This window comes from Rhincodon typus, chromosome 9 (assembly GCF_021869965.1).
Source record: "Rhincodon typus isolate 14 chromosome 9, sRhiTyp1.1, whole genome shotgun sequence".
Lineage (NCBI taxonomy): Eukaryota > Metazoa > Chordata > Chondrichthyes > Orectolobiformes > Rhincodontidae > Rhincodon > Rhincodon typus.
Genome location: NC_063340.1, coordinates 8,207,115 through 8,232,658, shown reverse-complemented (window position 1 = coordinate 8,232,658; position 25,544 = coordinate 8,207,115). Strand labels below are relative to the sequence as shown.

The 25,544-nt window shown below is 43.9% G+C and overlaps 1 protein-coding gene across 1 annotated transcript in view; it reads left to right on the top strand.

The window, feature by feature from the left end:
• Positions 1 to 25,544, top strand: part of LOC109930283 (1-phosphatidylinositol 4,5-bisphosphate phosphodiesterase beta-1-like) — a 601,524-nt gene that overhangs the window by 407,276 nt on the left and 168,704 nt on the right. The window contains exon 7 of the mRNA XM_048600897.1: positions 11,612 to 11,778. Within this exon, the coding sequence (XP_048456854.1) occupies positions 11,612 to 11,778 (167 nt within the window). The remainder of the gene's footprint in view (positions 1 to 11,611; positions 11,779 to 25,544) is intronic.

The window sequence follows — 25,544 nt, the reverse complement described above, 5'->3', positions numbered from 1 at the left end:
TCTCGGCCCGGCGTGGTGGTCTCGGCGCGGCCTGGAGGTCTCGGCCCGGTGTGGTGGTCTCGGCCCGGCGTGGTGGTCTCGGCGCGGCCTGGAGGTCTCGGCCCGGTGTGGTGGTCTCGGCCCGGCGTGGTGGTCTCGGCGCGGCCTGGAGGTCTCGGCCCAGCCTGGAGGTCTCGGCCCGGCGGGGTGGTCTCGGCACGGCGTGGAGGTCTCAGTTCGGTGTGGAGGTATCAGCCCGGTGTGGTGGTCTCGGTTCGGTGTGGAGGTCTCAGCCCAGCGTGGTGGTCTCGGCCCAGTGTGGAGGTCTCAGCCCAGCCTGGAGATCTCAGCCCAGCGTGGCAGTTTTAGCCCAGTTTTCCTGGGTACCCCAAACCCAGGAGTCATTAATTGAACTGTCATGAACTTTTACTTCTTTTCGTCTTATTTATGACTTCTGTCATTAATTTAGGTGCCGTGGTATGGCGACTTATAAAACTTTTCACCGTACTTTTATTTTGTCAAAATACACCTGACAATAAATTGCCATTCTATTTTATTCAGCGCTTCAAGGCTGCTGTGCTGTTCATTATGATCATGGTTGATCTTCTAACTCAAAAGCCTGTTCCTGCTTTTTCTCCATATCCTTTGATCCCTTTAGCCCTAAGTTCTATATCCAAGACCTCTTTGAAATCTTAGATACTTAATTCCAGATATTTATTGAATTCAAATTCCACCATCTCCCACAGTAGGATTTGGACCCAGGTCTCCAGAGCTCTGGATTAATAGTCTAGTGCTAATCCCACTTGGCCATTACCTGGTAGGCCCTCAGCTGCTGTTATTGACGTTGAACTGGTTTACTAAACTGCAGCAAATATGTCTTCCCAATGCCAGACTTGTTTAAATCATAAATGTACTGTTGGAAAGACAGTATTGCTGGCAAACATTGAGAATCTTCCTTTCTCCTAAACAATCTAAAAGGATAGCTTCCAACATCTGAACTAATTGACTTCTTGTTCAAAGAACGGGCAGTTTTTCTATGTTCAGATTTAACATCAATAGCCCACTAACAGTACTCTGATTTTGTAATGGCACTGATGGTGAAAGTGTCAGAGCATGCTCAGCCCTTGACTGAACCTGACAGTAAGTTCAGGAATCTACACACGAGCAGAATAAGGCAGCGAGCCAGAAGCTACTGTCTATCACTCTATGCTTCTCCAGATCAGTGCACTGTTGGAAGAATTCCTCAGCATCACCCTCCCCCCATTCCCATCCCCAACACTCACTCACTCTTCCCCCAACCCCTCCAGGTCAGGCTGCAAACAATGAGAAATCTGTGGTCTGATCAGCCGTTCCATTCCAAATGCTGATCGCCTCCCTGTTAAACCCCATGAAAAATATATATGCCACCTTCAATGAGGTGTAACTGGGTTTAAGGTGGTGAACTAACTCCATAACTGCTGCTAAACAACTCACTGGCCCTTCTCTTTCGTTTTAGCTCCTATCTTAATCCAATCATAGACATTTATTCTGCTGCCTGACATTTTAAATGAGAGGTTAAGGGATTCAGTGCTTTTAACTTCCTGGTCTCTCCTGGTAAGAATATTTCAGTATGATTGGCTGCTTCTTGAGATCACTGCTGTACATACCTGGAGATCACCTCGATGTGGTGACCGATTTAAACTGCCAATGGGAAAGGGTAAAACTGTGCCACAGAGATCACTAGGCCACAAAATCCCAGTCTGTATAAATAGACAAAATAAGTTATAAAATAAATTATAAAAACTCAGCACAGCTCCGTTGGGAATGCCTCCAAACAAGCAGATACTCCCATCTAGAAGCACAGGGGTGGAAAATCCATGGAAACATCACCATCGAAAGGTTCCACTCCAAGCCACACACCAGCCTGACTTGAAACTATGTGACTGTTCTTTCATTGACGAAGGGATCAACATCCTAAAACTCTTCCCAGCAGCACTGGTGTACATTTACCACATGGACTGTTACAATTCAAGATGCTGGCTCCTTCCCATCGCATTTAATGTTGAACAACAAATTTTAACCATGAAAGAGTTCTTAAAAGAAAAACTGAAGCCAATCCTTGAGATCGTTGGGTCACGTTCTGAAGTCATAATTTTTCCTACATTTCTATTATTTAGACTCACAGTGAAATAATTCCTTTTGCTTTGCAAGTTATCAACTTTTTATCATAATGGGCTGGACGCCTGACAAAGAGGCAGGAAGGTTGAATTGGGAAACCCCTGCTTTGCAAACCTGTCTCCTTGAAAAGGGTCACCACCAGCCATATTTTCATTTTGTAGCAGCAAGAAGGAGATGGAGTGAAGTCTGCCATCCCCGGAGGTAGTTTAGAGGCAGCACAGGGCAGAGGCAGCAATTGATCTCAAAAAAAAAACTTATAATGATCTAATAGAAACTGCGTGCAAGCACACTTGATAATAAATTCTCATTCATGACCCAAGTTAAAGTATATCAGTCATCTCACGTGGTGAATCTGATGTTAAAAAGAAATCAACATTCTGGCATCAAGGATAGCTAATCCTTTAATGGCCTCTTAAATCTGCCATTCAAAATGCCTAGAGAGCCCCCTGCTGAGATCAGTGGTTCTGGATCTTTTGAAACACAGCAAAGCATTTGGCTATAAAAACAAATGCTAGGAAATATTAACAATGGAGTTGCAAAATCGTAAGGCTAGTGTTTCTTCCTGGGCTGTAGCAGCTGGGTTAATCGGTGTATTCCGGGAACATTACTCATTTTCTTTGCTCGAAATGGAAGTTGCAGGCTAATTTTTTCGGTCAGAGTATATCTTATTTTGGATCATGACACTTACACAGATCTAAAACCTGCCCTTTGCAAATTGTTATGCCCCCTTCATAAAATTATGGTTCCCATTTTGTGGGTTGAGCAAGAGTGGGACTGTTTGAAATAACAAAGTGTGGAGCTGGAGGAACACAGCAGGCCAGGCAGCATCAGAGGAGCAGGAGAGCTGACATTTCCGGTCGGGACCCTTCTTCAGAAAACGGGGGCTCTGAAATAAATAGAGAGAGGAGGGGTGGGGCTGGGGAAGGTAGGTGGGATGGTAATAGGTGAGTACAGGTAGGCAGTGGTGGGGATTGGTCAGTGAGGTGGGAGGGGTGGATAGGTGGGATAGGTTTGAACTTGGCACTCATTTCCAATGACCCCGCAGACTTGCGTTTCATGTCTGTGAGATTCATATCCCACTCCTGCTCCCTGCTGGCAAAAGTGAGTTCTTCTGGAATTGGGAACAGACTTTCCACATCCAGGTCCTATTTTGAATGGTCCGCTGAGTCAACTCAGCTTGGAGATAAACCACGCCAACATGTCATTGCATTGCTATCGGCATCTACATTGTTTCCTCTCAATTAAATAATGCATTTGGGGTTTTCAACTTTGCCAATGCTTGCGATTTATTTACATGCCTATACTTTTAAAGAAATGCTTGTACTCATGACTCATGCAAAAAGTTTAGATGTAATTTTCTTGCAAGTTCCAATAGCAAAAGTAAGCAAGAAAGTAAATTCTAAAGATGTGAGTCATAAGAGATCTCAGACTATTCACTCTTTAATAGCAGCACATTGAATGTTCAGTGCGGCAACATTCTGAGAGTCTAGTGAAACACATTGATCTGGACTATGTAATTAGTCAAGTTTGTTGAAGCTCTGGACCTCAGCTCAGGAAAAGTGTCCCCAGGCTACCCAGGATATTTCACACAATTTCAAGTAAACCTGTTAGGCAAGAACCTGGTGCCGTGTGAGTTCTGACTTTGTCCAAAGTGTTGATACACTTCCTCAAGCGCAATTCTATTGAAAAAGGCAAACTTTGGAGAAGAGGAAGCAACTGAGTTGAATGGCGTACCTCACTCAAAAGAGGCAGGGCAGACTCAGAAACAGATACTGTTGCTAGAGTGCATCAATTGACAGACCAACTTAGAAAGAAACTATTAGCCATATGTTCTTGCAATTCCATTGTTAATTTTCCCAGGGTTTGGTATAGCTGAGCCCATCATGAATATTTAGTTGAATATCAGGAGATGCAATTCACTTATCAGCAGGGAGCTGTAAAGGCATTTTGATTGAATAATTTAAGAGGTTATTAAAGGATTAGCTATCTCTGACTTGGTTAGTGGAGTAGATGTTTGTTTTTGTCAATCTATTGTTCTATAATTCTGTAGAAATGAGAACTGGTGTAGGTCCCAGATCTAGGTAGTTTACCTAGTGAAACCAATTGTTTCCAAACATCTGAATACTCTTAAAAGATAATCGAGTTATTTTCCATTCTCCCTAAAAGTGAATTATGATGCCAGTGTAATTTTATGGTGTGATGTTATGGGCAGGGGACTGTCTGCCTGAAGCATGGAAATGTGAGCACACTGACTGTTAAAAATGTTGCTTCTGCTGCTATTAGAGTTTAATTTTTCCATTAGCAAGTGCGAGGCATAATGACAGCTACTGACGTGCTGGTTAAGAATGCATTTGCAGTGTGTTTTCTGATCTTCTAAATAGATCTCAATGGAATGTTGGCATTCTTTTTTCATGTGAATTTTGAGATACCTTAAAACCAGTGCAAAACTGAAGAGTTAGAACATGCAGATTAAAGTGCCTTATAATTTGATGTGCAGCCGATTTTGTTCCTGCACTTAATGGGACCTGGTGTCATGATGGAAATAAAATATGCAATCAAAAAGAAATGTTCATTAAGAGTGATGGAACCACAGGTTAGTCAGTGACTCATGTCCTGCAGTTTCAAAGGTACAAAAATGACTCTTCCTCCTTCATTATTTCAGCCTCTACACTGTATCAAAGGCCAGAGTCAATCCCCATTGGGAAGGTTAGTGATGGTAATGGATAGACAAAAACAATGTGCAAATACCATCTCTCAGCCCTTATTTAAATTTCCATAAGCTGCATTTTCCAACCCCACTCTCTCTCGCCAGCCTAATGCAGTCGTTAAAAGCAGCAAACACCTCTGCTAAATCATCCAGCTGTGTCTTCAGTCAGGGAATAAGTTCAACATCATTGAGCCTGAGTACAATGGATCCAACAGTATTAAATGTATCATGGGATAAGGGGCTAGCACAAGAATATGATGTTGAAGTAGATCAGCTTTGAAATCATTGAATGGTGGAGCTATGGCAGGCTATGTGACCTACTTGTACCCCTATTCCTTAGTTCTGAAGAAGGGTCATTGGACTTGAAACATTGACTTTGCTTTCCCTCTCCACAGATGCTGCCAGATCTGCTGAGTTTCTCCAACAATTTCTGTTTATCTTCCTGAATCTCTCGTCATTGCTGAAACTTGTAGCTTTGTACCCATGTTCTCTGTTCTGTGACCACAGGTTAAATTAAGTAACAACAACTTACAGTTATGGAGCACTGAAAACAGGGTAGAGTGTCCAAAAGATCCTCAGAGGGGCACTATCGAACAGAATTTGACACCAAGGAGATACAAGACGATATTAGGACCAGTGATCTGAGTTATGAATCAAAGAAAGAGGGTCTAAACAGCATCAAAAAGAAAAGGAGAGAGACGTGAAGAGATGGAGAGGAAAACCCAGAATTTAGGACATTGACAGTAGGTCCAGTGGGAAGGTGAAAATTGGAGATATGCAAGAGCTCAGTCTTGGAAGAGTGCAGGAATCTTGTAGAGCTGGAAGAAGATGCAATGAGAGGGAGGTCATTATCCTGATTACAACTCATACCTTCTAGACCTTCAATTAGTTTAAAGGTGTTGGGCCACTCATAAATGTCATCGCAGTTTATGATCTGGTGTCCAAGCTTTCTGCTTAATGCTTTTCACTGCAAGGGACCAATATCCTTTTGAGGAGACATTACTCAGAACTGCAAAAAATATCTTACCTGTAGCTTTACCAGTGGGTTGCACGAGGTTCAATTGACGTATAATTCAGTCATTTTAAACTGCAGTCCTCTCTGGGGGACTTGATTCATTTCATGTGCGCTTGATGAATGCTGTCAACAGCAAACATTCACCTGAACGTGCTGAAGAAAATCAGCAGGTCTGGTAGAATCTATGGAGAGAGAAGAAGAGCGTTAATATTTGGAGTCAGGTATGACCGTTCTTTCAGCTATTATTCATAATTCATGAGGAGGGGCCATGGCCTTGTGATAGAATCACCAGATTATTAATCCAGGAACCAAACTAATGTTCTGGGGACTCAGGTTTGAATCCTGCCATGGCAAATGGTGAAATTTAAGAAAAATCTAGAATTAAGAGTCTAACGCTGAAACTTATTGTGCCAATCGTCGGGAAAACCCATCTGGTTCACGAATGTCCTTTAGGGAAGGAAACTGCCATCCTTACTTAGTCTGGCCTACACATGACTCCAGACCCACGGCAATGTGGTTGACTCTTAACTGCCCTCTGGGCAATTAAGGATTGGCAATAAATGTTGGCCTGGCCAAAAAAACCCACATTCTGTGAATGAATTTTTTATTTTAAAAACCCATGCTCCTTAATATAGGAACCTCATTATAGGAATGATGTGGAAGCTTTAGAGAGGGTGCAGAGGAGATTTACCAGGATGCTGCCTGGACTGGAGGGCAGTCCTTCTGAGGAAAGGTTGAGGGAGCTAGGGTTTTTTTCATTGGAGCGAAGAAGGATGAGAGGTGAATTGATAGAGGTGTACAAGATGATGAGAGGCATAGGTAGAGTGGATAGTCAGAGACTTTTTTCCCAGGGCAGAAATGGCTATCACAAGGAGGCATAATTTTAAGGTGATTGGAGGAAGGTATAGGGGAGGTGTCAGAGGTAGGTTGTTCACACAGAGTGTGGTGGGCGTGTGGAATGCGCTCCCGGCAGTGGTAGTGGAGGCAGGGTACATTAGAGACATTTAAGCGACTCTTGGATAGGCACATGGATGACAGTATAATGTAGGGTATGCAGGGTAGACTGATCTTAGTAGGATAATAGGTCGGCACAACATCGTGGGCCGAAGGGCCTGTACTGTGCTGTACTGTTCTATGTTCAATGTTCTTAAACTCTCAGGTTGAGGAAAATGTTCGATATATCGAGTTTGTGCTGCCGGAGATCAACTATCCTGTACCTCATTCGCATGGGTGGCCCAATTGATTTAGAGAGTGTGGCCAGCCAACTATCTTTCCACGTTCCTTCAAGCTCAGATTCATAGCACAGAGGGTGAGCAGGCACTGAAATCAACGGTCATCCCTTTAATGTTAGCTTTTACCTTTTTTTTATCTTCTACTTATTCTATGAAGGTCCATAATGCTAAACATTTTAAGTTTGTTTCTTTTACTATTGTTGTATCTGAGTTTTTTCTACCTTTGTACCTAAGAGGATGGACAGTGGGAGCCTTTTTCCTCGGATGGTGATGGCTAGCACGAGGGGACATAGCTTTAAATTGAGGGGTGATAGATATAGGACAGATGTCAGAGGTAGGTTCTTTACTCAGAGAGTAGTAAGGGTGTGGAATGCCCTGCCTGCAAAAATAGTAGACTCGCCCACTTTAAGGGCATTGAAATGGTCATTGGATAAACATATGGATGATAATGGAATAGTTTAGGTTAGATGGGCTTCAGATTGGTTTCACCGGTCGGCGCAACATCGAGGGCCGAAGGGCCTGCACTGCGCTGTAATGTTCTATGTTCTTTGTTCTAAGATAGGGTCACGTATGGTGACATTAGACACTTTTCACTGTACTTCTGTACTTGAGAAGACATGACAATAAAATCTAAAATCATATGTAAGTAAATAATGAAAGGTCAATTGATTCCAGCATTAACGCTACCCATGACAATAGTACAGTTGGCGCAGGCAGTGACACGGGAGTGGGGTTTGTAATTTTTTTTAAAGCAGTGGGAAGGAAGAGTGTTTCTGTTGTCGAAGATTGCTCTTTGCTCATAGGCAGTCAATGCCAAGCTGGTTGCATCTGCCCATCCTTCCTGCCTTCTTAAGACCCACCCTGCCCCACACATTGCATCAGCCAAAAGCCCTCCTTCCTTCCCCTCCACCCAGACACATCTTGATCTGGGAGCCATCGAGCCTCCATTTGTGGGGCTGCCTGCAGTACCAGCAGTGACCATTATACCGCTGGTGGAGATCCCAGGACACCTTCCTATTGAGGAGCTGAAATCCCAACAGGAGGGTTCTTCGAGCCTGTCCCCGGAGGTTTACGGCTAAAGGATAAGCTACAAACCTGCCAGTGAGGCAACCACCAATAACTTCCCGCACCGCTGCTCTCATCAACTTTCTTACCTTGGAGCCATCGTAGGGAAATAGAATCAGGAAATAGATCGGCGATAATCAGCTTTGTGTTATTACTCCTTAACAGAACGTGGTCGTCACTGCAGAGCAAAGGCTGGCATCTGTCGTACATCCCTAATTGCCATTGCACAGTGTAGTTTACTGGGCCATTTCTGAGTGCCAGCCCAATTGCTGTGGGTCTGGAGCCACATCTAGGCCTGACTGGGTAAGGACGGCAGATTACCTACCCTAAAGGACGGTGTTGAACAAGGTGGGGATTTATAACCAGCACTGTTACTGAGACAAGCTTTCAATCACAAGTTTATTAATTGAATTGAAATGCCACCAACTGAATTCCTATAGGCCATTTTATGCACTGTGTCCATCATATAGTTAAAGCCATTTTTAACTGTCTGTATGGGAAGTGTAACACACAGAAAAATTTGCAGCCAATTACTCAAAAGACCACGGAAAATCCTTGAACAGATATTTAATTTATTTAAAGTGTTTAAAAATAAAGCATATATATGATTAAAATCAAGACTCCTTGGAATTTCTGGCTTCCTTCCTTCTGTTTTGAAGACCCTTGACATTTCTTCAATGAATGGAATCTTACAAAGTGAATGCCATTTGGCCCATTGTACTTGTGCTGGGTCTTTGAAAAAGCTATCTGATTAGTCCCAATCCTCTGTTGTTTCTACAAAGCCCTACAAATTGTGCCTTTTCCATGATATACACTATGGTACTTTTTACCTAGGTATTTTTGTACTTAAGGTAACATCAGGAATGGCGACATTGTACACTTTTCACTGTACCCATGTATTTCTGTACTTGAGTACACGTGACAAGAAAATCTAATTCTTAAAAAAAATTCCAAGTATTCAGTTTGAATTGCAAGTTACTTTTGAAACTGCTTTCACCGTTCTTCCAGGCAGTGCATTCCAGGTCATAACAACCGACTGTGTAAAGGAACTCTCTTCAATTCCTTCATCCACTCCGCACCACCCCCCCAACCAAAACTCCATTTCATTTGCGAATAAAGTGCCCAGATTCATAGAATTCAACTTTACAATTTACCACCCGGGATTTGAACTCAAAACCGTCCAAGTTCATAACCGCTGACTCTGATGGACCACTTTGGGTCGTGAGAGGAATGGTGGCAGACTCCCAGTGGTTGGAGGCAGCAGCAGAAAGGACGTCTTCATCCAGGGCTGGCAGCGGCAGCAAAGCTCCTCCAGCGATTAGAGGCGATGGTGGCGGCAGACTGTTCAAGATGGCGGCACTGGCAAGGCAATATCTCAGAGCAGGGTGGCCGGAGCAGGAATTTTGGTGCAGCGGCATCGGCCTGTGCTGGCAGCGGAGCCAAGAGCTCCTGGTTACAGTAGGGCCCAGTCCAGGGACTCCAGCCATCATTGGGGACAGTAGTGGAGCCAGGGAGTCCTAGTTGTGGGGATAAGTTGGGGGCAGTGTCAAGGGAACTTGACCCTCTCTTCACGTCCCGTCTGAAAGAGTGGGCAAAGTCAGAAGTCACGCAACACCAGGTTACAGTCCAACCGGTTTATTTGAAATCACAAGCTTTTGGAGCCCAGCCCCTCCATCAGGTGACGAAGGGGCAATGCTCCAAAAGCTTGTGATTTCAAATAAACCCGTTGGACTGTAACCTGGTGTTGTGTGATTTCTGACTTTGTCCATCCCCAGTCCAACACCGGCACCTCTACGTTATCCAAAAGAATAAATGAGCTTTAGACGGTATTTAAACCCATGCTGTCCTCATCCCGGCAGTGTTTGTTAGGGGCAGGGTCAAGGGAACTTCACGAATAGAGTGAGCTTTACTCGGTATTCAGCCTTGTGCTGTTCCTGTGCCGGGAGTGTTTGGTAGAGATGGGGTCGAGTGGCTTTCCTTTCACGTTAAAAGAGGGTGAGGGATAAATATTGGCCTGGATGATCCAAAGTGTGGCAGTCACAATCAGATTGCCACCTCTGCCCTTATGTTTATTTTTTGTCTTCAGGACAGAGTTCCACACTTTTAGCCAAGAATTCCAATGGCAGCTCCTTTGGAAATTTGCAGGGCAGCTAAGATCAACATAGTTGCCCCATAGTGCAGGAACATTGGGCGGGAGGGGGAGAGTTTGGGACTTGAACCATGCTCGCTAACGCAGCAATCCGTGCGCTGTTCTCTGAGATTTAAACATTCCAGTAGCAGGAGGAGAGCCACTTTGACAGCTACACTAAGACGGTAACTAAGTGTGGGGGTCAGGGTTGCAATTGGTTCAGGGGTTAGGGTGTAAAGTCCAGCAAGAGGTTGAGTGTCAAGTGCTGAGGATTCAGAGGGCAATGGCAAGGATGGGGGTGTGGAGAATGCAGTGTCGGATCTTAGGGTTAGGTAGAATCATGTTGACTTTGGGGAGGTTACTGACCAGGAGCAGTTGTCGGGCTAGGTTCCAGGATGTGTAGAGGGTCAGAGGAGGTGTAAGTTGCAGTGGGGTGAGTTGTAAGTTTAACAGTTACCTAGGATTTAGTCTTGGTTTTTTTTTTAATCCTCTAGCTTTTCCTGGGTAACTATTAGCTTACCAGAAAGTGGGACTCTCCAATTGCTCAGACCTTGATGGATTCCTTCGGAGGGTCCCAAACACAGAAGAGTTGCCCATTGGTATCTTCAGTTTCCTGGGAATTCCCACAGGGTCAAGGATTCCACAAGGTCCCAACACGCAATTCCAATCTGTGCTGGCCCGACACCTATCTGACTTCCGGAATATCCGGACTATTGACCAAGACACGGGTGAGAATGCTTGCTGTCCTTCACAGTATGGGTCATGCAGTTAAGGCTGGGCAACAGTTGTTGTCCTTTGCCATGAAGTGATGGCCACATCCCTCGAAAGAATGGGATCTATTGCACACACCCCTGCCCCCCTCAGAGAGGCAGGCACAGCTCCATCTGGAAGATAACACTTCCTACAAGGCAGCACTCCCTCAGTACTGCACTAGAGTGTCAGCTGTGATGTTTGTACTCAAGAATAGTTGTGGAGCTGCAGCTTCTGTGTGTGGGACAATTGACTCGGAGATAGGAATGCAGTAAAACAAGCCACAATGGACATAATCCTCACAGTGGGACTTTGAACGCCTGACTATGTAGTTTTCTCCTGAACTGAAAGTCTCTGGCTAATTCTCCTTGTGAGCAATGCCTTGTGACAGTATATAATCTTTTGGCAACTGGCAGTAAATGGTTTTTCCTCAGTGACTGGGTGGGTACTAGCAGAATTAAAGTTGAAAAGATGCAACTGGAAGGAGCTCGCAAAAAAGAATATTTAATTGCACCTCATTTCAAAGTTGTTCCAATCTAATTGAAACCCACTGGGCTTTGTTCTGTCCTTTCTTTCAGCGGTGCAAAGAACATGGCATATCTAACGGTAGACCAGATGACAGAGTTCATCAATTCCAAGCAGAGAGACCCACGTTTGAATGAGATCCTGTACCCTCCAGTGAAACCGGAACAAGTGCAGCTGCTCATTGAGAAATACGAACCGAACTCCACACTTGCGAAGAGAGGTTGGTTTAATTTTTGGGGGTTTATTCACACGATTGCCTGCTCGTAACATTGCACAAGGACGTGCTTTATTGGGATTTCCATCCTGTCAGTGGATTGACACTGCAGTGGTAATACAGAATTTGGAAATGATGTTTATCAATGTATGGCAATATAGAACAAATTGGCGTCAAAAGGCTCAGTATCCCCAATCAGGACAACAAAGCCAGGTTAGTTATTAACATGAGATAGTAGGAACTGCAGATGCTGGAGAATCTGAGATAACAAGTTGTAGAGCTGGATGAACACAGCAGGCCAAGCAGCATCAGAGGAGCAGGAAGGCTGACGTTTCAGGCCTAGACCCTTCTAGACCTTTGATTCCCTTACTGATAAAAAGTCTGTCTCTCTCAGTCTTGAATACACCTACCTACCCAGCCTGTACAACCCAATGTAATTGTTCTTTGTTCTGTGATATGATGCACCCAAAGCACATTTACACGTCGCTCTATGTCATATTTGCAAAGAAAGTTAATCATATCGCAGGGTCAGTTGTAGGGTCTCACTGTCTAAAAGGAGGGGATTATTTATTTAAGATAGCAATGAGGCCATTGTTTCTTTCAGAAGTTTGCAAGTCTTTTGGACCTCTCCATGAGGCAGTGGAAGCTGAGTCTTGAATAATTGAAGGCAGAAGTAAACAGATTCTTGATGAGTAAAGCCAAGTTGAGATTGCTGACCTGAGTTGGGGATTTAAAGTAGGTATCCCTAGTTCAACATGCTTTCCACATACATCAAAAAGTGAGTGCATTGATCCAGGCCTTTGACTCTGGACTGGAGCCATACACGATCAGTATAAGAGGAGTTCTCATTTCTGGTCAGGGAATATTATTTAAATGGAGAAAGACTGCAGAACGCTTTAGTACAGAAGGTTCATGATTCACAAAAAGCTGACATCTAAGTTCAATGGGTAATAGGGAAGGCAAATGGAAAGTTGGCCTGTTTTTCAAAGGGAAGGGATTACAAAGTAGAATGTTGTTGGAATACTGTGAACAGTTCTGGACCCTTTATCTAAGGAAACATTGGAGGCAGTCCAGAGAAGGTTCAACAGGTTAATTCTGCATAATGGAAGGATTTTCTTACGAGGGGAGTTGGGCTTGCACTCATTGGAGTTCAGGAGAATGAGAGGCAACCTTATAGCAACATACAAGATTCTTAGGGGCCTTGAGGGTGTAGATGCAGAAAGCTTATGTGCCCTTGTGCGAGCACCGAGAACTGGAGGGCACCATCTCAGAATAAAATATTGCACATTTAAGGCAGAGGTGAGAAGGAGGTTTTCCCTCAGAGGGTAATGAATCTGTGGGATTCTTTACTACAGTGGGCCATAGAGCATGGGTAGTTGAGTGTATTCAAGGCTGGGAGAGACAGCTCTCTTCCAACCTCTTCCATCAGGCAGGAGATACAGAAGCTTGAACACGCACCAACAGGCTCAAGAACAGTTTCCTCACTGCCATTATGAGATTGCTAAACGGACCTCTCTAATTTCAAATCTAATGTTTATCTTGCTTTTGTGAGGCCGTAACCTTGTATGCCTCGCTCTGTCTAAGCCCTCTGTGATCTAGATGTCCTTGTTTGTTATGATCTCCCTGTACTTCATGCAAAACAAAACTTTTCACTGTACTGAGGTTATTGTGACAGCAATAAATCAAATCAAATCAAATTTTAATCAGTAAGGGAATTAAGGGTTATGGAGAAAAGGCAAGAAAGTGGAGTTGATGATTATCATATCAACCATGATCTCTTAGAGTGACAGAGTGGACTCGATGGGTTGAATGGTCTACATCTGCTCCTACCTCAGAAAATTAACCTGAGATTCATAACCTCGCTTTAAGGTTGCCTCAAACTGTGTTTTGCGCCCTTTAGGTGCTATGTTTACAATGTCTTCTTGAACTGCCAACTTTTATGGAACTGTCAGTCATGTCGAAACTATTGATCAGATTTCTGTGGCTTGGATTGACCAGTTCTGGGAGTTGTAGGCCTCCCAGCTTATGATAACAGCTGTCTATTGAAATGCTGTTAGTGATGCTGAGGAGAGGAGAAAATTGTAATCAGGAGTGACTTGCTAAAGAGGGAAGCCAAAATCAAGGGAAGGACTTACTGAAAGAGTGAGAGAATTCGATGAACGCAGAGACTTTCAAACTGAAGAGTTGGAGACAATTAGATAGTAAGAGAAAGAAGAGAACTCTGAAGAAACGTACAGGTCTGGCAGCATCTGTGGAGAGAAAAACTGAATTAAGGTTTGAGTCCTGTGTGACTGTTCTTCGGAATAGCTGTGGACTTGAAACATTAACTCTGTTTCTAGCACCGCACACCCCCCAACCCACCCACTAGCAGTTGCTCAGACCTACTGAGATTCTCCAGCTGTTTGCTCTGTTAGTTTCAGATCTCAAGCATCCACAGTATTTTGCTTTTACAGAGAGATGGACACAAAGCCTCAGGTGGTCCTCTACAACTAGTGGCAAATGTGTTTGTAAACTTGTTTGATCAATGACTAAAATCACAGGCAGTTTTAGGGATGCTTTTTCATGGCTACAGCCCAGTGTCGACAACATAATGCTCTTCCGATCTGCCCTTCACCCCCACTCTTCAAACCACCCCCCCAACTTCCCCCCAAGTCTCCCAGATATTGAATGGAATTTCATCCCTGGCTTCCTTTACAACCCACCTGTACAGATCTTTGGCATTGTGTAAAATAAGCACTTGGATTTTAACTGTTGAGGTGCATGGACTATGTGACAAGGGTCACCATAACCAACTGGAAACTTTCTTCACCCTTGAGTTCTTGAAAAAAAAATTCAGTGGACCTCTGATTTATTATCGCCTGCTCCTCGGGAGCCAGCCATTCAGAGAAAGATGTGCACTCCAATGAAACTCGCAGGATTTGTTAAAAGGGGATTGAGCTCGGATCAGGCAGTTACCCCAGCATTAACATACCGTGGTGTAACACAAATTCCAGTATAACGGTGGTGTATTTACTAACTTGCTGTGAAATTAGTTGCTTTAAGGCTTGGGATGGCTGAGCGGTGAACGTTTTCCTCTGATTGCCCTGTCACAGTGATAGCCTATGGTCAGTGGAAGTATCACCCAGCCCAGCTTGTGATAAATTTGTTGGCAATTTACCAATTTGTTTGATGTTAACAAAAGAAACAAATGCACCATATTAAAACAGAGCAGCAGCTAGGTCCTCCTGTCTGACAAGACCTCAAGCGACCTGGGGCTGTAGATCTTTGTGCCTTGGTGAAGTTTAATCAGGAGTATTGAGGTTATTGAGTGCTTCAGTAAACCACATTTCTGAAAGCAGCTTGAAAGAAAGGATGAAAATTTGTGTTCAACTTCCAAAATATCACCAGAGATATGAATTATTGAGTACTGCGCAGCCCACTGCAGCTCAGGGCGAGCTGTATTATTGAGGAAAGTAGCAAATATCTCATCAAAAAAACTTGGGCTCTTCTCCAGGCTCCAATATATTAATCAAAATTCAAAATAATTGAGTATATTTACACTTTAGTTTCCAGCTGAGTCCCATTTGCACACAAACTCTTGGATTTGCAGACATTCAGAATAGAGTGACCTGTCAACATATGCAGGGGAAAGCTTCATTCAATTTGAACTGACAAGTTGCATTTCCCAGAAGATTTCTCATGGCGATAATAATTTGTTGATAGACATCTCAAACAGCAACATCGAGCCTCTGGCAGTCTGAATATTCTCCAGGGCTTGAACTGGCTGAATTTGGAGCAGGGAATGGGACTGTTGAAGAAATTAAATGAAACATTAGCTGCTGGCAAAAGAAGGCAATCAACTGCTAATTTCACTGGACATTTCTCAACCCCCCAACAAACTGAGATCTGTGCAGATCGCAGCAGCGAGAACAAGGGACAAAAGAAATTGCCAGCAAGAGGCTTGGTCAGTGCTCATGTTCAGGTTCCATCGCAGAGATACAGGGCAGGAGTAGCGATACCTGTCAACAGGGAAAGGGAATGGAGTCAATTCCTTTCAATGCCTGACACAGTCCAACTCAAATAACCCCTCCCTGCCATTCCTTTCGATGACTGACACAGTCCCACTTAAATAACCCCTCTCTGCCATTCCTTTCGATGACTGACACAGTCCCACTCAAATACCCCCTCTCTGCCATTCCTTTCGATGACTGACGCAGTCCCACTCAAATACCCCCTCTCTGCCATTCCTTTCGATGACTGACACAGTCCCACTCAAATACCCCCTCTCTGCCATTCCTTTCGATGACTGACGCAGTCCCACTCAAATACCCCATCTCTGCCATTTGGTCCAGGGCAGTGCTTCCAAAACCTTTTTCATTTTAATATCATGGATTTTGCATGACGAGAGTGAACATTTGTTGAGGGGGTGTTGTTGGTGAGAATCATTGATTGAAAGGTAACACGGGGAGGAGGAACTGCGTTTGAGCTTTTGCATTGCATAAAATATTTGATTGGCACATTCATTTTTCAATTTAAAAAAACAACATTTCATCTTTTTAGCTGCAGGAATTAAAGATCTGACCATTACGCCATGGATACCATCAGATAAAGCTTGGGGTTAGCACTCTGTACAAGCTCCATAGCCATCATCGCTCGCTCAGGGCTTGTTACCTCGCTGGGGTCACGACCCATAGTTTAGGAAACCCAGGTCAAGAGCCCACCTCCAGAAGGAGAAACCAGTAAAACACATCAATGATGCATACTGATCCAACTTGTTTTGCATACTTTAGTGCTCCAGTATGACCAGTACTTTCATTTCCAAGTATCACTATTTTGTTTTACTGGCTTTTTCCTCCCTCTGGCAAAACCATTGTTACAAATCCACATGCTATGACATAAACCAGATCCGAGTGGCAATTTTCAGGTGCAACATTTGGCCCTTCTGTACCAGGTATTTACTGGCCTAATCAGTGGGCCCTTCTGGTTAATATGACAGACCATTACGAAAAGGTCCTCACGTTTTATGTTACCATGGGAGCTGGTGAAGCCTCCCTCCCTGACCCACTGTAAACAAATCATTTGGGTCCTGCTGGTACTTTCAAGGGCCTACCCCCAAGGTCCTGACTTCCTGTCAGCTCATTGTCGGAGCTACGATCAGGGGAGGTGGGAGGAGGCAGGAGAGTTGGGTGGAGAGGAGGGGAGGCTAGATATTGAGGTTGGGGAAAGGGAGCAGGAGATTGGGGTTGGGGAGAGGAGGCTGAAGATTGGGGTAGAGAGGAGGGGAGGCTGAGATTGGGATGGGGAGAGGAGGTGAGATATTGGGGTGGGGGAAAGGAAGCAAGAGATTGGGGTGGGGGAGAGGAGGCTGGAGATTGGGGTAGAGAGGAGAGGAAGCAAGGGAATGGGGTGGGCCAAGAGGAAGCTGGAGAACAAGGTGGAGGAGCAGATGAGAGGTTCAACAGGGGGGTCTGATATTCCTGCCATCACAGACCTAAAAATAAAGTACCGATTGTGCCTCATTATAATGCAAACCAAGAGGAAGAGAAGCCTGGGAACCTGAACAATTCACATCTCCCAGCGGTAGGAACGGCTGAGAGCAAGTCCTCTCATTCTCTGCCTGCTGCTATCATGTGTGACAGGTCAAAATGAGCAATGTATACACCTAGAAAGATACAAAGACCGCCACTCATGAAGACCATGACCAACTTTCCATCCAAGCCATGCATCATCTGAACTTCAAACTATGTCACCGCTGTTTCACTGTCGCTGAGTCTAATTCCTGCAGCACCCTCCCGAACAGCACTGTCTATGTTCTTACAGTCCAACAACTGCAGCAGTTCAAGAAGGAAGCTCACTACCAGCTTCTGAATGCCAATTAGGGATAGAAAATGAATTCTGGCCCGGACAATGAAGTTCACATTCCCTGAGTGAATAGAAAAAAATGCCTGATCTGATTGTGGCCTACATTCCTCATTCTGACCAAGATCTGACAAGTCCTGATTACATACCAATCAAAAATCTATCCACTTCTACCCTAAACACCTTCAGTGGCTCCCTGTGGAAGAGCCGTCCAAAGACTCATGATTTTCTTTGGGAAACAAATTTTCCGTCTTCAATGAAAGAGCCTTATTTTTAAACTGTGTCCCCTTGTCCTGATCTCAGACCCTGCTACCAGTAAATTTCCAAAGTGCAATGTCCTCCATAGCAGTGGATATTTAAAAGAATTGAATCCTCTGTTTCAGATCGGTGTCTACAATTCTATTGTGAAATGGGATTGATGAATGGGATTTCTATTCTAAATTAGAACATTAGAAATAGGAGGAAGTGTGAGCCATTTGGCCCTCAAGCCTGCTGCACCATTCAGTACAATTACAAGTTGTATTTTACCTTAACTCCATTTTCCCACACGATTCTCAAATGTTTACATGGAGAGTTTCAGTGATAAATGCTGCTGTAAAAACCCAAGCAAAGTCAAGACAATTGGATATCCATGCATTCACAATATTTTCATTTGTACATCATGGACCGCTCTTACCTTCAAATAATGTTGATCTTGCTTTTGTGCACCTCCTGTGCAGCCACAACCTTGTATACCTCGCTGTGTCTGAGCACCCTGTGATCTGTATGTCCTTGTTTGCAATGATCTGCTGGTACTGCTCACAAAACAAAACTTTTCACTGTACTTTGGTACATGTGACTACAATAAATCAAATCAATCACTAATAGATTTTGAGCTTCAACATTTACTAAAATCAAGACTTTAAATTTGATGTAGCCAGTTCCTTTGAGTTGTGTTCTGTCACACAGCTGCTATGCAATATATCTTTATAGGAGTGGGGGGGAGTCCTCCTGATATCATCACTGTATCGTAGCCTAAGTCTTGGTTGTGTAAAGTTCTCAGTCTCCATCTTAGTATGTCCACTTGCAGCATGACTCACTAAGAGAAGCATGCTGCTGTGAACATCTGAAATTCTTAGCTTGAGTCCAGACATGCAATTGTATTTGAGATTCTGATACATGTAGGCATCAGGCATTTTAATACTGAATCCTTCAGCACTGGGTAACCCAAGTCACATTCTTACATTCTACTGTAAGTGCCACCTCATTAGCTATGAAGGACAAACTCCAATCCCCATATCAATGGGAGATTGTGAGAGACATTTATAAAGGAGTTATTCCCAGAAACCACATCACGTGATACCATCATAGTTCATGGGTGCAAAGCCTTTAGAATGTTTGAGCAACAGCTCAAAGTGGGATATAATGTCCAATGACATTCGGTAATACCATGATGATGGGCGCCAGACACACAACCTGAATTAATCAGTTCAGAATTAATACTTTGTCACCGGATAGTCAGAGGTTAAGCTTGTGACTTTCTACCATCGCCTACAGCAGCTTGTTATCTCCTGGCTGTATACCAAGGCCGTGACTGGCTCACAAGCTTATGAAATTTCCCAATGGGCATAGTTTATTTTTGTAACTAATTTTCGAGCTCTGGGAGCAAGGTGAGCACTTGTGGTCCTTCCTGAATTGCTGTCAAGGAAGTGTTACTGGGCTGCCTTCCTGCACCTCTACAGACCACAGAGGCACCCATGCATTATCCCAGTGAAGAAGTTTTCCAAGATTTACTCGATGAGCATAGACTGAGGATTAAATCATGGATTTTCTGGCCTGTGTGCCTGATTCCATAAGTTACTACATTTAATCCCTGATATACTGAGAAAGGGGAATCTGTACCAAAGAAATTCATCAATGCTCCTTAGACAGCACCTTCTAAACCCACAATCTTGAAGGACAATGGCAGCAGATGCAGGGAACACCAGCCCCTGCAAGTTCCACTCTAAACCACCCCCCATCCTAACTTGAAAATGTATCGCCAATCCTTCACTGTCGCTGGGTCAAAATCCTGGAACTCTGTCCCCAACAGCATTGTGGGTCTGACTGCAGCAAATAGACTGCAGCGGTTCAAGAAGGCAGCTCAGCACCACCTTCTCAAGGGCATCTAGGAATGGGCAATAAATGCTGACCCAGCCAATGAAAACCACATCCTTTGAATGGCTGTGAAAAGAAATTCCTCACCCTTTCTTATCCGTCCTAAGTAGTCTATTTTTATTTGTGATCAGTTAATGCACTCAATGACCATTCTGCTGAATCAATAGATCGCTGATGAATGTGTAGCAACAGTTTACAGCTGTTAAAGGTTCTTCTGCAATGATGGATGAATGTAAACTTGATAACGCTGAATGTTAGAGCTTCCTTAGACATTGATTCCCTGCCTTTCCCCGGGGGCAGGACAACAAAGGCAACCAGTCAGGATTTTGCACAGTTGGCCTCATTCTAAGTGTAGAATTTTTCAGCTCTCCCATGTTCTGCCAAATGAACTGGAAGAAAATTGCTTCAGTGTTACCAACATATTTTAAAGTGATCCCAATTGGAAATGCCAAGCCACTCCACAGGAGTGCTATCAATGAAGATTGACACTGAGCCATGTAACGTGATGTTGGGTGTGTGGCCTAAAGCTTGGCTGAAGAGGTCTTAAGGAAACTCTTAAATAGAAGAATGCATTTGAGAGATGGGCAGGTTTCAGGAGGGAATTCCAGAGCTTATTCTCAAGCTACCGGAAGACATGGTCATGAATGGTGAAGCAAAAAAAATTGAGAATGTACAAAAGGCCAGAACTAAATGAGTGCGGATAACACAGAATGTTATGGGACCAGTGAAGATGATCTGGGGGGTTTGTGGATTTGCCACTGGAGGGATTTCTAAATTAGGTTGAGAACTCTAAGATCAAAACAATACTTTACCAAATGCCAATGTAGGTTAGTGAGCACAGGTAGAGCAGTTGAACAGGACATGCTGTGGGTTAGGACAAGGGCAACAGGGTCATTCGGCACAGAAACAGATGAGGGGTTTCAGCCCAAAACGTTGATTTACCTGCTCCTCGGATGTTGTCTGATCTGCTGTGCTTTTCCAAATTCACACCTATTGACTCTGGCTTCCAGTATCTGCAGTCCTTACTGTCTCCAACTCCCTTCAGTCCAACTCGTCCATACCGACCAAGTTTTCCAAACTAAACCAGCCCCCGCTTGCCTGTGTTTGGCCCATATTCCTCTAAACATTTCCTTTCTGTCACACAGCTGCTATGATGTATACCTGTCCAAATGTCTTTTAAATGTTGTAATTGTACCTGCATCCAACACTTCCTCTGGCAGCTCATTCAATACACTCTGTGTGAAAAAGTTGCCACTCAGGCCCCTTTTAAATCTTCCTCCTCACACCTTAAATCTATGCCATCTAGTTTTGAACTCCCCCACCCAAGGGAAAAAATCTTAGCTATTCACCTTATCTATGCCCCTCATGATTTTATAAAGCTTTACCCCTCAACGGTCACCCCTCACCTCCTACGCTCTGAGGGAAAAAAATCTCAGCCTATCCAGCCTCTCCTTATAACTCAAACCTTCCAGTCCTGTCAACATCCCGGTAAATCTTTTCTGTACCCTCTCCAATTTAATAATATCCTTCCTATAATAGGGTGACCAGGACTGTACACTAAATTCCAAAGGTAGCCTCACCGACATCCTCTAAAGGCACAACATGGTGTCCCAACTCCTATTCTAAGTGCTGTAACCAATGAAGGCAAGCATGCCAAACTCCTCCTTCACCACCCTGTCTACCTGCGATGCCACTTTCAAGGAACTTTGTCCCTCAACCCCTCGGTCTCTCTGTTCAACAACACTCCCTAGGGTCCTATCATTAACTGTGTAAGTCCTGCCCTGGTTTGTCTCACCGAAATGCAAAGCTTCACATTTATCAAAATCAAACTTCATCTGCCACTCCTCAACCCATTGATCAAGTTGATCAAGATCCCATTGTACTCTTACATAACCTTCTTCACTGCCAATTTTGGTGTCAAACTTCATCTGCCACTCCTCAACCCATTGATCAAGTTGATCAAGATCCCATTGTACTCTTACATAACCTTCTTCACTGCCAATTTTGGTGTCATCTGCAAACTTACTAACCGTGCTTCCTATATTCTCATCCAAATTGTTTATATAAATGACAAACAACAGTGGGCCCAGCACCTACCCCTGTGGAACACTGCTGGTCACAGTTCTCCAGTCTGAAAAATAATCTTCTACGACCAACCTCTGTCTCCTACCATCAAGTCAATTTTGTATCTGGTTGGCTAGCTCTCCATGAATCCCACATGATGTAAATTTAGTAATCAATCTGCCATGCAGAACAGAGTTTTGGATGATCTCAGATTTAAGTGGGATAGATTTTGGAAGACTAGCCAGGAGAATGTTGGAATAGTCAGGTCTAGGGGGAGTACAGGTGAGGATGAGTGTTGCTGCAGTGGATGGACTGAGTTGGGCACTGTGATGGATTTTTTTGAACCAAAATTTAATTGATGGTATGTGGGCATCGCTGACTGGGTCAGCATTATTGCCCATCCCTGGCTGCCCTTGGTACAAAGATGCACTGTGCCCTGGCAGTCAACGGCAGCGAAAGGTCATTCACCATTAGACCTGTCACAGGCTACTCATGGGCTTCCAATCAGCAATGTGTACTATACATAGAGACTATAGTGCCCCCTACATGGGGATCTAAGACATAGAGTCATACAGCATGGAAACAGACCCTTTGATCCAACCAGTCCATGCCGAGCATAATCCCAAACTAAACTTGTCCCACTTTCCTGCTCCTGGCCCATATCCCTCCAAATGTTTTCTATTCATGTACTTATCCAAATGTCTTTTAAACATGATATTTGTACCCACATTTACCACTTCCTCAGTAAGTTCATTCCACATGCGAACCACCCTCTGTGTAAAATATTTGCCCCTCATGTCTTTTTTTAAATCTCTCTCCCCTCACCTTAAAAACGTGTCCCCTAGATTTGCAATCCCCCATCCTAGGGAAAAGACACCTACCATTAACGATATATACATTTCATTACTTTATAAACTTTTATAAGGTTGCCTCTCAGTTAAGTCCCAGCTTATCCAGCCTTTCTGTATAACTCAAACTTGCCATACCCAGCAACATGCTGGGGTAACAAAAACAAAGTTGCTGGAAAAGCTCAGCAGGTCTGGCAGCATCTGTGAAGGAGAAAACAGAGTTAACGTTTCTCTAAACGTTAATTCTGTTTTCTCCTTCACAGATGCTGCCAGACCTGCTGAGCTTTTCCAGCAACATTGTTTTTGTTCTTGACTTACAGCATCCGTAGTTCTTTCGGTTTTTAACATGCTGGGGTAAATCTCTTCTGAACCCTCTCCAGCTTAATAATATCCTTCCTATATGAACGGTGCTTGAGATTGCATATCCCTTACCGATTGAATTAATGTTTCCAAAGTTGAACGTTTTCAATAAGGAGTTAGATATAGTTTTCAGAGTTAAAGGAATCAAAGGGTCTGGGGTGAAAGCAGAAACAGGGTATTGAGTTGGATGACCAGCCATGATCAGACTGAATGGTGGAGCAGGCTCAAGGAGCCAAATGGCCTCCTCCTGCTCCTGTTTTTTTTTTATTTAGTTTCTATATTTCAGCTATTCAAATTGAATCATCGTTCCTTTGGTAACCAAGAGCTGCATGTTAGAATATTTAATGCAACATTTGATGTAAAACCATGAAATGAAACAAAGAAAGGGAAAAGAAGAATGAAAATTGAGAGAGAGAAAAATAAAAGAGAAAGAAAAAGTAACAAGAAATGATTTAGAAACAGATGAAAGGCATCTTTTTTTGGTATCCTGGCAATGATATCTCTCACCTTGCCACCATGCCAATGTTAAATAATTGAGGGCATTTGTAAGATGGCATCTTGTGCCAATAATGTTTGCAACATGTCCTAGGTTGCTAATTCATGATTCACAACAAACTTTCATGTGTTTATAAGTCTTGACTCAGAAACAAACAACTCTGGCAGATATCTTTAATCAATCAATTCAGATGGTTTGTGGCACACCTTTGGAACATATCATACTTGAACCTGGGCCTCCTGGCTTAAGGCAGGGACACTACCACTGCACTACAAAACTCCTACCGTTGACTTTGGTAGATATTTTCGTACCAACCTGTTCAGAGATGTTAAGACACATCTTTGAGGCAAGTGGGACTTGAAGTCAGGTCCTGTGGTCCAGAGGTAGGGACACTGCCACAAGTGCCCTCCTGTGAATTCTGGTACGTTGGAAAATCAGATATATAGAGAAATAAATAATGATATTGAACTATCACTGAAGAATTAATGGGCAACTCTAATTGGTAGCTCCATAGCGTACCACAGAGGAATTCAATGTAGTGATTAATTTGGCTATTTACGCAAATGATCACTATAATTAACTGTTCAGTCGATGCGCTGTCTAGAGTATAAAGCACTCACCAGCACTTTAAGCAATTGATTCATCAACTGCTCAGCCTCCCTCCTAAACCACTGCTTAGAATTGTACTTCTGATTGTTGAGTTCTTTCATTCTCTGCAAATTCAGGCCTGGCTGCGAGGCCCCAAAAATGGCAGGCAGGAAAGATTATCATATTTCCGGGTGGAAGTGTGCTGGATCAGCAACAGAATAATGGTGAGGGCCACGCACCTGAAAGGGGCATCAAGCAAAGGGTCTACGTGCTGTTTGAGGCCTCGACAGGTGGATTGGCTTACCCTAGGAAAGCCTGTGCAATACCAGCACTGACTTCGCTCAGTCAAACCAGATTTTGGGATAGCCTTTGACCAAAAATAAGGCAAGTTTAAAATTTTGCTCATATGACTGACAAGTCACTACTGCCTCCTTCCAATCCCCTGACATCTGACCAGCTGATATCCCATGTCACTCACCTGAAGCAACACCGTGATGGTAACAATATCCTGATCCCGATTTCCTCCCACTCTGGTCCCGTGAGAAGCATTTGGCATGCCTTTCTAGTTACCCCACTGTTTTTCTCATTTACCTGCTGTCCAGTTCCTCCTGTCAAGGCATTTCTCAGATTGTCGGCGCCCTGAGTGACTACGGTGCTGAATTCTGGTTATCTTTCTTCAGTGCTTAGCTGGTATTTCTGAGTGTAACAATGCCACAACATCGCTCGAGCATACTTAGGGCCCATCATAAGGCTGCCCCATGACTGACTTTCCAGAATTGAGGAACACTCTTACAGGAATCAGGAATCAGCTCAACTCTCAGCTGAATCTGTACTATATGAGCTTATGTTGCCTTAATTCTTTGATGGGATATGGACACGACTGAAAGCTGCCCATCCATAATTGCATTTGAACTGAGTGCCTTGCTAGGCCATGCAGTTAACCACAGTGATGTGGGCCAGGTGAGGATGGCAGATTTTCTTCCCTCAAGGGCCTTCATGAACCAGATAAATTTCCATAGCAATTGATAGTAACATGGTCACTAAAACTGACGTGTAAGAATTGTGGTCTCTTCTACATTGCAGAAACAAAGCATAGACTGAGTGACCGCTTCGCAGAGCGCCTACATTCTGCCCGCAAAAAAAACCCCGAGCTTCCAGTTGCCTGCCACTTCAACACACCACTGTGCTCCCTGGCCAACATCTCTGTCTGAGGCTTGCTGCAATGTTCCAATGAGGCTCAGCTGGAAGAACAGCACCTCATTTTATGCTTGGGGACCCTGCATCCTTGAGGACTCAATATTAAGTTCGATAAGTTTAGAGCTTGAACATCTCCTTCTGTGTCTTTTACCCAACCCCACACCTCAGGCCTTGTCATCGCCTGCAACAAAATCAGACATTGCTGGAAAAGCTCAGCAGGTCTGACTGCATCTGTGGAGAGAAAT